General features: G+C 45.8%; 1 protein-coding gene across 1 annotated transcript in view; it reads right to left on the reverse strand.

Annotated features, from left to right (window-relative positions):
• ME3 (malic enzyme 3) overlaps positions 1-17446 on the reverse strand; it is a 95154-nt gene that overhangs the window by 42682 nt on the left and 35026 nt on the right. Inside the window, 2 exon segments of the mRNA XM_034074353.1 lie at positions 7833-7982; positions 9475-9608. Coding sequence (XP_033930244.1) covers positions 7833-7982; positions 9475-9608 — 284 coding nt within the window.

A 17446-nucleotide genomic window follows, 5' to 3' on the forward strand; every position in this document is an offset into this window, starting at 1 on the left:
CACTTTCAGGACTCACACACAGAGCTGAGCAACACGAGCCTCTGGAGACAGCCCCACCAGCTGCACCCCTATTGTTGAGGTTCTGGGTTCAGGGCTCTGCCAGAACAAGACAAGAGGCTTCAGGATAACAAAATAAACTTTAAGAGAGCTCCAGATTATAAATGCCTGTGGGCTACAGGCTTTGGAGAGAAAGTATGTGCTAACATGTGCTGATGTGTCTGAGTACAGTACAAGTAATCATTAAACTGGGTAAAATCTCTGGGGTGATTCTTCAGCTATTCCTGCAGATTTGTTTACAATAAAACCCAAGAACTTTGGGTTGCTTTGGATAATTTTCATGGTAAATTGTAGGATGCCCCAAGGTATTGAAAAAACAATCGAAACCAAGCACAATCAACTATTAGTTAATAAATAAAGCTATACAGAGATTTATGAGGCGATACCCTACAATTTAAGTAGGCTTTAATTTCATATGATCTGCAAGGTGAATGATTGCATTAATATTAGAAATGTCCTTAAAGCTGTCATCACCCATTTTAGGCAGGAAAACTACAATTCACTGTGGGAGCCAGAAGGTACAGGCTCCCAGGTACAGTACTGTAAGATTCACCATCCATACTAACCCACCAAACCCATGCAGGGAAATGTCCATGATCCTAAGGGATGGGATAAAACTTAAACAGGGGAAGTTCAGGTTAGATATAAGGAAGAAGTTCTTGACTGTAAGGGTGGTGAGGCACTGGAATGGGTTGCCCAGGGAGGTTGTGAATGCTCCATCCCTGGCAGTGTTCAAGGCCAGGTTGGACAGAGTCTTGGGTGACATGGTTTAGTGTGAGGTGTCCCTGCCCATGGCAGAGGGGTTGGAACTGGGTGATCTTAAGGTCCTTTCCAACCCAAACCATTCTATGATTCTATGATTCTATTCTATGATTCCATGGCAAGCAGCCAAGCTGTAGGAAACTGCCAAATACCAGGAATGGAGAGATCTGAATGAGCACAAATGAGGGATTACTCCCAAATGCAGACAGCAGTGCACACAGGCTTCAGTGCAAGCTCAGCCCTCCCAGTTCTTAGGCATAGTGCAACCCCTGCCACAGCAGGAAGGTCCAGATCAGAGCCCAAAGCAAAGCTTTTAGATTCAGCTTCAAGTCTGCCAAGTTAACACCCAGCACTATTTCTAGCCGGGTTTTTTTTTCCAGGAAAAGGGACTTTCCAATCACTCTGTGTCCTCTCTTACCTGCGAGCTCATTTCAAGCAATTCTATCAGAAAGGCAAAGGTCTCAAAGACCTTTGTTCCTACACCCTATTGTGGAAATCACTGTTGAGATAAAGGGAAAAGATAATGGGGCTCAGGTCCCCACCACTCTGGGGAGGGGAACACAGACCTTCCTCTCACAATTACTCTGACAGTTGGCCAGAAAGATAGCTTGCAGCCAGACACAACATGTGCTGCTTCACACTGAGTTCCTACTGAGCCCTAGCAAAGCCTTAAAGCCCTTCTGGGCTGCAGGAATAAGCAGAAGGTAGAGAAAAGGAAGGAAAAGCTGAGTGTAGAGGAAACCAAGTGAAAAAAGGGAATGGTTATGGGACAGGATCAGGCAAGCACGAGGGACAACACAGCCCAAACCTGTGCCTGTTGCTCCCTATAGAAGAGGTGAGAGAAGCAGTGTGAGTGGCTGTGGTGGAGATCAGGTGGATATGGACAAGGGATGAAACAGATGGGGAAGGCATCACAAATGTGAAGTGTTAGGGAATGGTGGGCAGAAAACAGGAGAAATCCTGGATTTACTTGCTCTGGTAGTCAGGAAACAGCCTAAAGAATATCCTCTCTGGGGGGGATCAATGGAGAAACAGCAGCTCAGTAACTGCTGTTACTGGTCATCATGCAGCAATGTGAAAATGCAGAGGGTTGGTGTCAGGTCCCCAGTGAATCTCTGTTACACACAGTTAGGATTAAGGGAGGAGGCAAACAGGCCCACATTGCTCTTGGCTTGTCTTTAGGTGCTTGTCCCTGCTGGATTCTCAGGACATAACATCCCACCATCCAGAGATTCCACCAACCAGCAAGTGGGGGCACTTCCCAAATCCAGTATCCTTTGCTGCATTTTAAGTGAAGCATCACACATCACACTGAAGGAGCTTGAAGCCCTCCATTCAAAACCAACTTGAAGTGGAGGAAAACCCAACTCAGCACTGATGCTTCTCTGCCTTTTTGGAGGCTCATCCTAAACCTGCCTGTATGTTTGATCCAAGCTGTATCTCAGCAACTGTAAGATTACAGGGTTGCAAAGAGAAACATCTGTGTTGAAATGGGCAATCAGTGCTGTTGCTCAGTGATGTTGACCAAGGAGCCCTTATCTGCTTTCACTGCTAAACACATCACGTATTCTGTTTTTCTTGATAGCACAGAGGTTAAGCTGGGATCAGAAATCCCTGGGAAGTTAAATTAAGTCCTACCCTGATTTTATTTCCTTCCTGTGCTGAGCAAATCCTTCCAAGACCCACACCTTTACTTTTAAAGTACACTGCAGGGAGCCCAGAGAATGAACACAGACCTGGGACAGTCGGACAAGGAAAAGCAGCATTATCTTGACAATACCAGAGCAATCAGCTTGCAGATGAATTCAGTCTAACCTGGCATTACCCTGTCTTAGTAAATCCACCTCATGAATTTTAACTTTTGCCATCAACTGCAGCAAATAGAGCAAGCATCAGCAGCTTTTACAGTCCATAATCACGTACTGAAGGTACGTGTGGCTTGCTTTTTGTCATCTCTTTGAATGGTGTTTCATCTGCACACAGAGTTCTCTAGAAACAAAACTCCAAATGCAGCAAAACCCAAGGAACATGAGAATTGCAGTATCAAAGAACAGAAGGCCTCACTCTGTCCAGACCTGTTGGGAAGACTTTGGCAAATGCAAAACACCTCTTTATGCTGCCTCTTGATTCCTCCTCTGGATGCCCTGTTCTTAGAGGGTAAGGAAGGCAGCTTGCAAGCTCTGACACAGCAACAGGAGACTGTAGCTCACACTCAGGTTGCAGTGGCACAGAAATCCAGTATAAATTATATACATTCAAAATATCATTTATTAATGAGGACCACAAGGATAATGAGGGGATGGAGCACATCCCATACTAAGACAGGCTGAGAAAGTTGGGGCTGTTCAGCCTGGAGAAGAGAAGGCTGCGTGGAGACCTCATAGCAGCCTTCCAGTATCTGAAGGGGGCCCACAAGGGTGCTGGAGAGGGACTCTTCATTAGGGACTGTAGTGACAGGACAAGGGGTGATGGGTTTAAACTGAAACAGGGGTTACTCAGACTAGATATAAGGAAGAACTGTTTTACAATGAGGGTGCTGAGGCGCTGGCACAGGGTGCCCAGAGAAGCTGTGGCTCCTCCATCCCTGGCAGTGTTCAAGGCCAGGTTGGACACAGGGGCTTGGGGTGACCTGCCCTAGTGGAAGGTGTCCCTGTTTGTGGCAGGGGGCTAGAACTGGATGAGCTCTAAGGTTCCTTCCAACTCAAACCAATCTGGGATTCTATGATTAATATAAACATTCCATAGCCAAGCAGTTAAAAAAGAGGACTGCTCCCCATTAAGTGTCCCCAGCCCATGGGAGGCTGTCCCAATGGATATTGGTGGCTCCAATTTACATCCTGGTATTCATTATTCTAAATAATTCTCCTCCCTGCTCCCTGTCTTTGGCATTTTTTGTTTAAGGTGGAGTTGTTCCTTGTGGCAGCAGCACAGATTTATGCCAGATTAAAGGCAAACAAATGCTGTTGAATTTCCTTGACCAGGTCAACCGCTTTCTTTTGGCCAACTCCACCTCTTCCTTTGAGCTTCTTCCTTTGAAATTTCTCCTGGTAAATCAGGGAATTTCAACAGACTTAAAGCTAAATCACCCCTGACAGTAGAGGAAAGCCTGACCTTCATCAATTAATGAGACTTTGCTGTTAACTTCAGTGGGCCTGAGTTTTTACTGCATGGCTGTGAAAGTTCCTCTTGGTTGTTAGAGCTGCTGCACTTACATTTTACTCAGGATGAGTAAGGGAGGGAGAGAAAGCAGCCTGGAGATATGGAAGGAGTATTACTGATTGTTATTCTAATGAAAAAATGGATCTAAGTCCTTTTTCACTCCCATCACAATGTAATGACTATGGAACAGCCTCACACTACCAACAGTGTCCACCCTATTTCCAGTCTCCATGGTACCTCAGATCCTACCTGATAGACAAGATCTCTCTGGACACCCAGAAACTGATCTGTGCTCCTCTCCCCATTTTGAGAAGCACTAAACTGAAGTGGGAACAGAGAAGGGACAAGGATGGGGGTACAACATGCTGAAAAGACTTGCCTGGAAAAGGTGGGGTCAGCACAGGGGGAACAGTGGAAACCCTTGAACTACCTGAACCCTCAGTAGAGGTTTCCAGGTAAGCTGAGCTGTTCTCAGCAGCCCTGGGCTCCTCCTGCACTAACTCCTTCCTCTTCACCTACTCCAACATTGGCCTCCTCCTCATTCTGTAACGTGGTCCCATACCAAAGACTGTCTCCCACTTATATCTCCTGCCAAGTCCTTCAGGGTTTCCTGACTACGCACTGTCTCCATGATCCTTTCCACAGATCCCTCCTTCAGTCTGTTACAAGCCTGATCTCCATGAGGTGATGTTATCTAAACACAGATCATTAAACACATTCATCTCCTCTTACACTGCTTTCAGCTGCTTCTGGAAGGAAGCTGAACCAGGCTGGTGGCAACAAGCGATTTTAAGACAACTGGTGTTTTCACAGGAAGCAGAGACTGCTTAAAGGGGTTTCAAAGCAGAGTTTTCAGGACAATGATCCAAAGCCCAATCTTCCCACTCACTTTTGGTCTCCACTGTTTTATAGAAGAGGGAGTGCAGACAACTCTGTGGGTAAGGACAAGTCTATGGGATTTACACCTCTGTTCTAATTCCCATTTGGTTTGGGTTTAAAGCGTCTAGAGATGACATGAAACTGTCTCTCCTATTGCTCAGGCTGTGCAACACCATTAATAAAAGCGCCTCAGTGGAGCCAGATCTGTTGACAAGACAATTCTGCAGACTGACTGCTGTTTCATTGCTCATTTGTCATCAGAGACACAGATCTTTATCCTGACAGGCCATTTTCGCACCATCTGCATCCTGTTAGCTTTCATCCTCCAGGTTCAGCTTCACCCCAACACGTTCCACATCATTTCGCAATTGTCCTCAAGGATATTTATGCCTCTAGGAAAAGAAGAGTGAACTTGAGCAAAGGTTTTATGACCCCATAGCTTTCCTTCAACATTGATACACCAGTGCTGCTCTCTGGGCATGCCAAAGGCTTTTGAGGAGCAGTTGACAACGTTATACTTTCAAATATCTGTGTGCTCATGAATAACCCAGTGTCTTGAGAGACTGCGTTTTTATTCCACTGTAATAAACTATCCCTCACTATCACAGAAGAAATGAAACCCTGATTCCATGCCCTGAGATAAGGTCCCTCCCTGTATTTTCTCTGTGAAAAACTAAAGTCTCTTTCCAAAGATATTGTCACAATTAAGATATTCTCCAGCTTGAAAAATACCTTTTAAACAGCATTGCCCATGTGCAGTCCTGTGCTGCATACAGACCCCCATGATGCTCATTAAGTGCAGGTAAGACTTTGGATATAGAGACCAGGAAAGGTAACAGAGGTATTGAGCTCTGCAGCTATAACAGCAGTGTCTGGCAAACAAAATCTGCAGCCATGTGAACACTGATAGACATATTCTGATGAGAGAAGCCCTGCTGGACCTCACAGGACTATTTTCAGATGCTCTCGTACAAGAGTTGCTGTGTAAGCAAGTTACTTGTGCTTTAGTCTTTCCGGGCTCAACCTTCAAACATAAAGCCAAGCACTAATGGGGCTGAGAAAGATCTCAATGCAGGGAAAAATGTATTGTGTCCCCAGGTCACTAATTGCTGCTGCTGTGGCCACAGAAAGGCTATGTATTATTCTATAGACTTCCCTCTTCACCATAAACTATGCTGTACGTGCGCATCCATCCATGTTGGAGCACCACGTGGTGTTTTAAAAGTGAGGTATCTCATCTCTCCTGCCTGATCAACAGCATTAAATGTGACAACTTGGATAAGAACGTAATTGTTACAGCAAACCGAATCTGAGGGTAGGCTGAAATTCATTTTGCATCTTTAGGGAAACAAACTCCCTGCCATAGGAAGTTCTGTGTACTGAGAGCATGACAGTTTGCCCTTTGCTATGGAAGCCAGAGGCTGGAATCCAGAACAGCTCCAAGCCCAAGTTCAGCAGCAAAACTGTCAGACCATGAGAAAAGATGCTCTTATCACGTTGTTGAAGTACTGTGGGCTTAAAACATGAGACAGAAGTGAGTTACAGCAAGGGGAATTCTCCAACAACTGCAGAGAGTCCAGTATAAAGAACCCTGCCCTGCTGACGATAACATCAGGGATGGAAAACAAAAGAAACAAAGCTTCCAAATATTGTTTTAACTTCTCACAAGGTGAAGGCAGACTGAAGGCAAACACACAGTGGCTGTGCAGCAGGAATTGCTGCTGTGAATGTTGGCTAGCTGGGAACCAGCACTGTGCTCTTCCCTGCATGACCATGTTCACAGCTCAACAGAGTCTAGGCTCCCTTATCTCTGCTACCTTCTACTCCTGCCCAGAAATAAGTGTCCTCCCTCTGTACAAAGAGCAATTCCTTCTCTGGTTTCCTCATACACACTGAGGAGGAGGAGAGGATATGATCAAGGCTTGACGAGATGATCCAGAAGTTGGGTATCACGGAAGAGAATACAATTACCTGGGAGAGATACAAGCCAACAAGCAACCCTGAGGAGCAGCTCATGTGAAGAAATGCAGTGGTTTCACTAGAAATTCTGATGACAAGCAAGATGCAAGTGTGTTTGCCAAGATAACCTTACCCATAATACGTTATTTCTTACCTGATTACACCTCTCTGAGGTCTCCCTCAGGGTGCCTTGAGTCAATTAGTAGGACTTGCCTCAGTTTCTCCTACTAGCATACTACTCTCAGCTGAAAATGCAGTTAAACATCATGCCTGTGACATGCTTTTAAAGTGGTATTATTCAGTTACTTTACTTTGCATCTTTCTATACCAAAAGCTAAATTGTCTACTGGTACATTTCAAGGACACAATAATGAAAAGCTTGTAAAGAAAAAGGAACCTTACTATTGAATTTCCTGGCTAGGACTAAAATGTATTTCACAATGCTAATGAGGGCTTTATTTAAACATTAATCATTAAAAAGAATTATGTGGAACAGGGCCTTCAAACACAGTACAGAGTGTTTAATGTCGCATGAATGTACACGGTACACAGCGAGGAAGGCACTGGTGTGGAGCATCACCTCCTATGAAAATGATTCTTGTGGGGTGGTTTGTGGAAGTGCACACAAGAGCCCAAAATCAGGCCAAACGTATCAAAAACCCAACAATTACTCCAAAACCAGCACTGCAGAAGGCACTCAGTGCTCCTGAGACAGCAGATGGGGAGGGTGCAGCCATAGGTTCAGAGAGCTGTTTGGAGCTGAGCTGCACAGACTGTACAGTACTGTTTGAGAACAAAACCACTCTGTTTGCTGTTTATAGGAAGAAGGCAGAGCTATTCTCGACTCCCCAGCTCATCATTAAATGTACACACATGGAGCTGCTTGCTGGTCCATCTTTTAATGAAGGACTGAGTTTTTGGTGTTTCAGGCCACCCATATGAAGAGGGACTGTTGATAGAAAAGAAACATTCACATGGAATTAAAACAAGGGGGTATGAACAGTGCCTTCACTCACCGTGGTCTCCTGAAAGCCAAACCATACTGCTGACAAGCCAGGCCAACTGTTGGGGTGTAAATGATGGGCATGAATCTCTCGATGTCAGAGGTCAGCACTCGGTAAAAGAGCTTCTCATTCCTGTCTTGTAATGTCATAAGAATAATATACCTTAAAAGTAAAATAAAACAGATATGTGTTAGTATTTATGGCTGTTGGCTCACTCACTATATACTCAGCTCTCCCAAGCCCTCACACTCCACACTGCTATGTCATGAACAGATACTTGGGGCAAAACTCCCCAGAGGACCTGATCATCTCCACCATCCTCACTGACAGCTCTATGAGGCTGGAAGCCAGACCCAGGCATGGCCTCAGAACTTCTGAACTTGTATTAACAACAAGTGCAATGGAGAAGGTCAAAAGCAGACTTCATGGCTACCTGGGACAGAGTGGGACATCATCTTTCTTATAAACATCTATTCTGCAGTCTAGAAGATGAAATATGCACATATGCCAATGTTAACATGCACATTTCAAAGCACTGCCTTTCCTCAACTGTTTCCATTATCCTGCACTCTCAATTATTTCCTCACTAAAGGATAAAATAATTAACAGAGGAGCAGCTAAATTCCATCTCTGAAAATCAAAAAACCCAAGCCCATTAATTTGGAAAAGGAAAAGTTGATTTAAACTTTGTATCCTGGGTGCAGTGCAGACTTACACGTGCATCACCAGGTTTATATGACCACTTGGTGACACAGAATAAGTTACATTACTCTGAAGATTCCTCTTTCTTGAAAATGCTTCACTGGCTTAGATTGAATGTGTCAAATTGAGGGCAGAAAAATGAAAAACACAGAAAAAATAAGAGATTGCAGATGTTTTTCGGTCTGAGAAACTTGTATGAACAGAATGACAAATGCCCTTTTGGGTTCAGCACTTGATCTTGCAGTGTGGCTTCAAAATGGCATCCCTCACTGCCAAAAATGTATGATTTGCAAGATGGACACAGTCCTTTGTGATACAGAAAAGCCAGTGCAATTGATCTGTGGGGGAAGAGCCCTGCTGCATCAGACCCAGATCTATGGCAGCTGGGACAGATGGATGCAAACCCTACCGTCTATCACAACAGGAGTCAAGCACCATCTTCCATCAGTAACCCTGATGAACAATACTGGACACAATGGAAGCTTAGGAATAGAGATTAGTCAATACACATCATTGCTTCTGGTCATTTCTTCTTTTCCTACCACTTGCTGCGTTCTTTCTGTTCTTCCATGCAGTATTTTAGTGATGTATTGATGCCCAAACAGGTACATGCACTACGTGTGTTCACTTCACTTCCAGTGCTCTGGGGCAGGCACTACCTTTTTGTTGTGCACTTCTCCCCAAGGTATAGTGAATTGCTGGGCTAACACCAGAGCTCTCCAGCAATGGGGTGGTAGAAGAAAGCAGTACCAGTGCTACTATGGAACTGGGATGGCATATAAGTGAAGGCAGAGAGGCCAGAAAAAACACCCCTGCTGCTAGAGAGTATGAAACAGGTGACACTGAGGGAAACCTGTACATCTTGAAGCAGGATCCTCAAGTCTTCCTGGGGTCTTTAAAGAACTGAGAATGACAGGGGGAGGAGGGAGGCAATAAGATGTTTTTGACATACTTGTCTAGATCATTAGATTGCTTCTCATAGTTTCTCAACACACGCAGGACTTGAACGTTTTGGCTTAAGAAGCAAGGAGGAAGGAGGCCATGAATTCCCAGCTGCAGCCTCTCTTGAAGCGTAAAAGCCATTCCCTGTGAAGAAAAGAGGAAGGCATGTTTAAATGGCACAATGTGCACTACTAGATAGCATATCCAAGAGGAAAACAAGCAACAGCACACTGTCCTTGAGGGTTTGGAAGCAGTACTTCCCTGCAGAGACAATGGGGCTGGGACCATCCTGATCCTACAGCTTCTGGATTAGCAGCCCCAGTGCTAGCAGGGCTTTGATGCTTCACTCTCTTTTGATATTTGGATTTGGTTGGTCTCTATAGTGTATACAGCTTTATAGTGTATGCATTCTTAGGGTTTCTTTCATTTCATGGTAATCTTAGATTACTTAATTAGCTGACTTCTACTACTTTCAATGGCCTTCCTGAAAGCCCAGTTCCCACAACCCTTTATAAATCACATAACACATTCAGAATCACAGAATCACTTAGGTTTGAAAAGAACCTTAAGATCCTTAAGACAGACTCCAACCATAAACCTAACACTGCCAAGTCCACCACTAAACCATGTCCCCAGGCACATCTACACACCTTACATACCTCCAAACCCTTCACCAGCTCCACTGACCTTCTCTAGACCTGCTCCAGCACCTCAATGTCTCTTTTGTAGTGAGAGGTCCAGAACTAAACACAGGATTAGAGGTGCAGCCTCACAGTGCCCAGTACAAGGGGACAATCACTGTCCTGGTCCTGCTGCCACACTGGTGCTGATACAGACCAGGATGCTGTTGGCTTTCTTGGCTGCCTGGGCACAAGCTGCTCATGTTCAGCTCCGTCTATCAGCATCCCCAGGTCCTTTTCCATAAGCAGTTTTCAGACACTTTTCTCCAAGACTGGAGCGTTCCATGGGGCTGCTGTAGCCCAGATGCAGGACTCAGCACTTTGCCTTGTTGGACCTGACATCATTGGCTACAGCCCATCGATCCAGCCTGTCCAGATCCCTCTGCAGAGCCTTCCTACCCTCCAGCAGATCAGCACTCCCACCAAGCTTAGTGTCCTCTGCAAACTTACTGAGGAAGCCCTCGAACCCCTCGTCCAGGTCACTGATAAAGACATTAAACAGAATTATCCTCACTACTGTGCCCTTGTTGATACCACTTGTGACAAGCCACCAACTGGATTTAACTCTGTTAAACGTCCCTGTTTGGGCCTGGCCATCCAGCCAGCTTTTCACCCAAGGAAAAATGCTTTCCCTCATCCACTAACCCCATCATCTTGTCATAGAAGGAGATCAGGTTAGTGAAGCAGGACATGCCTTTCATAGACTCAGGCTGGCTGGGCCTGATCACCTGCTTGTCTCGTACATGCTGTGTGATGGCAACACTCAAGATACCTGCTGTATAAGCTTCCCTGGCAGCAAGATCAGGCTGACAGGCGTGTATGCTCCCCAGATCCTCCTTAAGGCCCTTCTTGTAGATGGGCATCACATTTGCTAACCTCCAGTTAACAAAGACTTAGATCTGGATACTGAGTAGTATACCCAGCTCATACCTGTATCATAGAATCATAGAATAGATAGGGCTGGAAAGGACCTTAAGATCATCCAGTTCCAACCCCTCTGCCATGGGCAGGAACACCTCACACTAAACCATGTCACCCAAGGCTCTGTCCAACCTGGTCTTGAACACTGCCAGGGATGGAGCATTCACAACTTCCCTGGGCAACCCATTCCAGTGCCTCACCACCCTTACAGTAAAGAACTTCCTCCTTATATCCAATCTAAACTGTCCCTGTACAAGTTTTAACCCATTACCCCCTGTCCTAACAGTACAGTCCCTAATGAAGAGTCTCTCTCCAGCATCCCTGTAGGCCCCCTTCAAATACTGGAAGGCTGCTCTGAGGTCTCCAAGCAGCCTTCTCTTCTCCAGGCTGAACAATTTGATACCCAACTCATCAGCTTCAGTTACCTTCTAGTTTTCCACCAGAGACTGTGTGCATTAATGGCATATGAGCAGACAGACATAACACGTAGGGTGCTTTCTCAGTGCTAACCCTTTCTTTTTATTCCAAGAGCAAACACAGTACCCCAAGACTTACTAAGCAGCTGACCCTGGCCTGCAGCTGAAGCGTGAATGCTAGATTATGTGGGATAACCCTGCTCTTATGGGACAATTTCACCCTCCCCAGGTGGCTCCCAGAAGCCCGAGCGTGTCCCACTCCCGTGCATGCAGGAGCTGATGCTCCAGATGACCAGCAGTGCCCTGTGCTGGACTCAGCCCGACGAACAGCGATGGTAAATGCCTACTGCAGTCTGGGAAGAAGATCAGAAAAGGTCTTAGTCCTTAATTAATGGGGTTTCTGCTATGCTGATAGCAGATTAGACAGCAGGATAGGAGGAAACATTTTCAGAAGCGCCTAAGGAGCTTAAATCCTAATGAAAACTTCACCCATAACTGACCAACTGAGGCTTATCTTGATGAACAGCTGGCAGTAAAAGATTCGAAATCAGGAATTACCCGAACTACATCTACTCAAGCACACAGACCAACACGTAAGAAATCATAATAAGCAGCTTTATGCCCATAGAGCTGTTAAGCTGCTATTTTCTTCCATGGATCAAGTGTTTCTCTGTGACAAACAACTGTTATTATTGCACAAGAAACACTGAGGACACATCTCGATGAACTTGGTTTTGGCAGCCTTCCCTCAGCTCCTGGTGCTTGTTCCTGTTCCTGTGCCATCCCAATGGTTGTGCCAGCACAAGCATGTGTGCAGTCACATGGTGCATCAGCGAGAGGAAGTACCTGGATTAAAAATAACCAGGTCATTTGAGCTCAGAGCAGCTCCCCTTGCTGATGATCCACCATAGATGGTCCTATGGATACTGGCACAGCCAGCTGGGGACATACAGCCATGGGGATGGACCACCGGAAGGGCTGCTCACTTGTAAGTGGTGCAGATGCTGGTGATAAAGGTTTGTTGAACTATCAGTGATGCTGAGAAAACCTATGAAGGGATAGAGGAAAAGACTGAAACTGATCTTTATGTTTGCTAGATCCATGCTTTGTACATAGCGTGACCCTTCTCTTAACAATAAACTGTGCACTAGAGCAAATTAAAGCAGCACCTCTGCATCTATTTCGGAGAAGATATTTAGTCTCCAGAGGAACAGGTCTTTATCCCACAAGCATTTTCCAGGTTTTTCCTAGTCTGTATCAGGATAGAACCCAGTACTTTTGAACTCTTTGATATGAGAGAGAAATCATTCCTCTTCCAGTCAGCCAACAAGGAGTCAGCAGTCACCCAGGAGGCAGCAGGTCAAGATCTTACTGTCAAACCCAGAAACAGCATCAAAACCTCTGTGATCACTGTTGAATGCTGTACTCAGGCCACGGATGGTTCTGCTGAACCTGGTATGCTGTGCCTCTACGATTCAATTTGGAGATCTATGCACGTGAATGGATGTTTTTGGAGTGTGAGGACAGATTAAACCGTTTAAACACAACCACAGCTGTGCTGTTAGCACCAATCCAAGGGGAAGCATGCTCATGCTAACAGACAACATCTCCAGCTCTCCGCACTTCTGCATTTATTGCATCTGAATTGCAACCACGTGTGATGAGGAAGTCGTTGCCTTCACAACCAGTTAAACCTCCAGGATGCTTTCAAGTACAGAGCTGGCCCATCCTACAGTGGCTTTGTGGCAGGGCAGAGAGCAGAGCAGAAACTGCCTGCTCTAACTTTGAAGGCTGCTTTCTGAAGTTCCTTGGAAGGTCTCGGAGCAGGACCCCTGGGTGAAGCAGTTATATTCACTGAAACAGCACAGCGTGAAATGAATTTGGAAACACATTCTGCCCCAGATCAAAGCTGCAATTCACTGAGGTATGGCTATGTTTAAGATTAAAGCTTTTAGGGGTTTTTAAGGCTGCCTGAAAGCCATATTGTACCACTCTTTTTCTGGTCTTGAAAGGTCTAATGATTAGATGGTGAGCCACAGCCCTGCGGAGCTAAAGCCAGGTGCTCCAATTCATTCTTCAACAGGAAATGAGTTGGCATGGAGAGGGCAGATGCTATGTCACTACCCAAAAACAAAGGCAAAACCATCAGCTGCCCACAAGGCTTCACGCTACGCAGGGGCTAAGCAAGGGGGGGTTGTTCTGCAAAGAGCCTCAAATGCTTCTGTTTTGTTGTCATTGACAGCATCAAGTCTGCTCTGTGGCAGCTCCCTCTTTGTAGCCCATAAAAGCCACTTATTTCGGAAACTGAAGGGTGAAGCCAATTCACAGGTGAGCATTAGTTTTATCACAGCCTGCTCTCTCCAGCAGTGAGGAGAGGGTGTTTCACTCAGGGATGAATATGAGCAGGAGGGATGCTAGCATGGCTTAGCCTTATCATTTACTCATTATAGATCAGACTTCTGCAGTTGGGAGCAGAGAAACAAAGGGTATCAGAAGACTGTTATTAAGGCAATGGGGGCTTAATCAAGGGCTGAATTAGGCCTTACATAATGCAGAACATGCAGAGTCCACTGTAGTTCAGACCACATCCAGCCACTCAGCATCCTTTGGACCAAAGCCTTGGCTTACTGCATCTTTCCATATCCCTGTGCTCCACAATGCAACCTGCAGCCACAGCACAAGGAAGGAGGGCTGTGGGCAGCTTATATGGCCAGACTGAGGGGTTTATGGAGTTTGTACCGCCCCAGCCTGTTGCCCTCTGTGATGCTGGACCTCAAGCTGCAGTTCTCAGGCAGCCTTTAGGACCACAATCCATAATCTAGGCAACATGGCCTGGCTGTGTCTGAGCTGAGTAAATGAGGGTCAGTGAACATCTCCCAGCCCTCTGGAAACAGCCCCTGGAAGAAGGAAATTTCTCGTCTGATAAGAGCAGAGTGATGGAGGGGGATGCAGGGGAAATAGGGACATACAGGGATCACCACTGCAGGCTGCAAGAGCAGGCACAGCTAATCGGCTTCTCCTTTACAATTCATATTTAACAGCCCTGCTAAGGAAGTTCTAATAGTCAAGGACCTTATGAAGCTTATTCCATACAGATTTTCCCTGTGACTGGACCTGTCCAGTACAGCCAGGATGTAATCTGACTGTCTGCAAGCAGAAGTTCAGCCCTAAAACTAAACTAACCCTCACAGAGACTGCATGCAGGGGCTGGGAAGCAGAGAGCAGCAGCAGCAAACATCCATTTCTACACTGTGAAAGGTCTTTCTGACAAGGTCAGATCATGCTGTGGTCTCCTCTGCTCCAGCTGGCTTGACAACCATCTTCACACTGCTGCTTCTCAGCTACTGCTGGTGGGGATGGACCAGCATGGGTTCTGTCCTGCACATCCCATCCTGGGAAAGCTGTATGGAGAATGATATTTGCATAAAAAGAGGGAAGGATGCACATCAGAGGGGTAATCCTTTATTTTCTCATTTTAAATTGTAGCTTCTTACTACCTTTAATTTGCATGGTTCTGTGTCCTTAAGCTGGGAAAACCCCAAACCCGTGATGCTTGGGATAAGGGAAGACATCATCCGGTGTCTCTTCTCTGAAACCTGGGAAGCAGATTCCCCACTGCACCTTCTCAGCAGCTATGGCTGGGCAAACCTCTTGCTGACTGTGGTTTACAAGCCCTTCTCACAGCGTCTGTGCTTCTCTCTGGGTTCAAAGTCACCAGATGAACAATCCCAACACTCTCGGTCATCCCCTTTGTTACAAAGTGATCTAATCATGGGTTTCTAATCCTTTCATATCCTTGTTTCTGCCGCTCCCAGAGCCTGGGAATGCTAAAAAGCCCAACCCCAAAACAAGGATAATGAAGCAACTCCATGTCTGGGGAACCATCTTTAATGTGGTTCACTAATGCAGTTACAACATAAGTTGTCCCTACTATTAATGAGGTTTTATCAACAACTGCTTTTGTTTTGTGCGAATATCTTCCTTCCCCTGGGTTAGTAGGACGTATTTCCATTACGCTTCTCATTTTTACCCTGTGTTACAATAGTGACTTTTGATTTACACAGACCTCAAGGTGAGCAGAACCGGAACACGACGATGCCCCTGTGGCAGAAGTCACTGAGCAGGTACCTGATCCTGTTTCAGCTCAGAGAAGCAAATGCCTTCCTGATGAGGACATCATCAGGTTGCCCAAGGAAGCTGTGAATGCTCCATCCCTGGTGGTGTTCAAGGCCAGGTTGGACAGAGCCTTGGGTGACCTGGTTTAGTGTGAGGTGTCCCTGCCCATGGCAGGGGTTGGATGAGCTTAAGGTCCTTTCCATCCCAAACCATTCTGTGGTCCTATGATTCTATGACATCCTGATGAGCATGTGACAGGCAAGATGTGACAGGGTGACAAGCAAGAAGCACCATACTGTTCCCACATGGTACATGAGGTTTACCTCAACAAACAAGCCTTGTAAGACAAATATCTTCAGGGTTTTATTCATTAATCCATAGGAAGAACTTTGGTGCTAAGCTCCTCAAGCCCTGCACTGTGATTTCAGACTGAGGGGTACAGCTCTATACTGAATGTAGCAGAGAACTCACTGCTATTTCCCAGTTAGCCAGCCTCCAGGGCAGCAATTTTTCCTTCATAGAAAAAGAAATCTATACGCTATAACCTGTATTTGTTTAATGTGCTAGCAAAGTTCTGTTGCATTGTATGCACAAAACATATTTCTAAAGCTGAACTAGACAAGCTTCCCCAAAGAACAGCTGGTTTTGGGAAGGATCGATGGACTTTGTAGGTGGTTAAACCCAGCATCATTACTCTATTGATAGGAAAAGTGAAGAGTGGCAATGCCAAGTAAGAGATGTTCAAGATAGAGCTGCCTTTTTTCTTGAAGAAACTCAAATCTGGGGGCAAATTTGGGCCTTGTTTCTACCCACCAAAGAAATATTAAGATCCTCCCATAGTTCTAGCCCAGCTAATGGGAATACTTCTTTGGCTTTAGTGAGAAATAGGTTAGGCTGACATTTCTCTTGATTTTGACTAGATTCACAAGCATCTTTGCATGCATGAAACATCTAAATATAGACTTCTGTGTCTTTCAGTAAGGAGTGAAATCACTGCATGGGGAATAGGGCTGCCATGGTACAAAAAAACTTGTCTGTGACAGGCATAAAATGGAGAATAGGAGCAATAGAGCAGCACAGAATCCCATGTGGGGACCCATGGTGAATGTATACATGCAAGCAACAGAGTAAAAGACTGTTCCTGCCTCGACGAGCCTAAAAGATGAAGCACATCCCTGGTTTCCTCTTAATGTACTCGATAGAGAAGGAAGCTTGATGGAGCAAGCAGTAATGAGGACATCAGGTTTTGGGAGACAGGCGAGTGCATCGTCAGATTCCTGAGGCAAACCCCAAATTCCCAGCCTCATATAAAAAATATCCCAAGTGACCTTGGCACACGGATCCAGTAGATTTGCCCTCCTGACTCCCAAGTAAATGAAGACAACCCAGTGTCTCCTCTACGTGATTGCCAGTGTCCCTGTGTAATGACACATCTCTTTTACACCTACCACTGTTACAACGTTTTCATGCTGATTAGTGAGGGAAACACTAGTCCAGAGGAGGTGAGTGAGTCCTAGGGTTAACTGAGAGGAGGCCACAAAGATGCTCAGGGAGCTGGAGCAGCTCTGCTCTGGAGCCAGGCTGAGAGAGCTGGGCTGGGTCAGCCTGGAGAAGAGAAGGCTCCTGAAGGGGAGACCTGAGAGCAGCTCCAGTGCCTAAAGGGGCTACAGGAAACCTGGAGAGAGGCTTTGGACAAGGGCCTGTAGGGACAGGACAAGGGGAATGGCTTTAACCTGACAGAACAGGGGAGACTGAGATTAGACATTAGAAGAAATCAGTTTCTTCAATAGGTTTGCCAAGCACAGAGCCCAGTATCTCTGCCTGAGTGTGGCTGTTTGTGATGCTGCAC

This window comes from Melopsittacus undulatus, chromosome 2 (genome assembly GCF_012275295.1).
Source record: "Melopsittacus undulatus isolate bMelUnd1 chromosome 2, bMelUnd1.mat.Z, whole genome shotgun sequence".
Taxonomy (NCBI): Eukaryota; Metazoa; Chordata; class Aves; order Psittaciformes; family Psittaculidae; genus Melopsittacus; species Melopsittacus undulatus.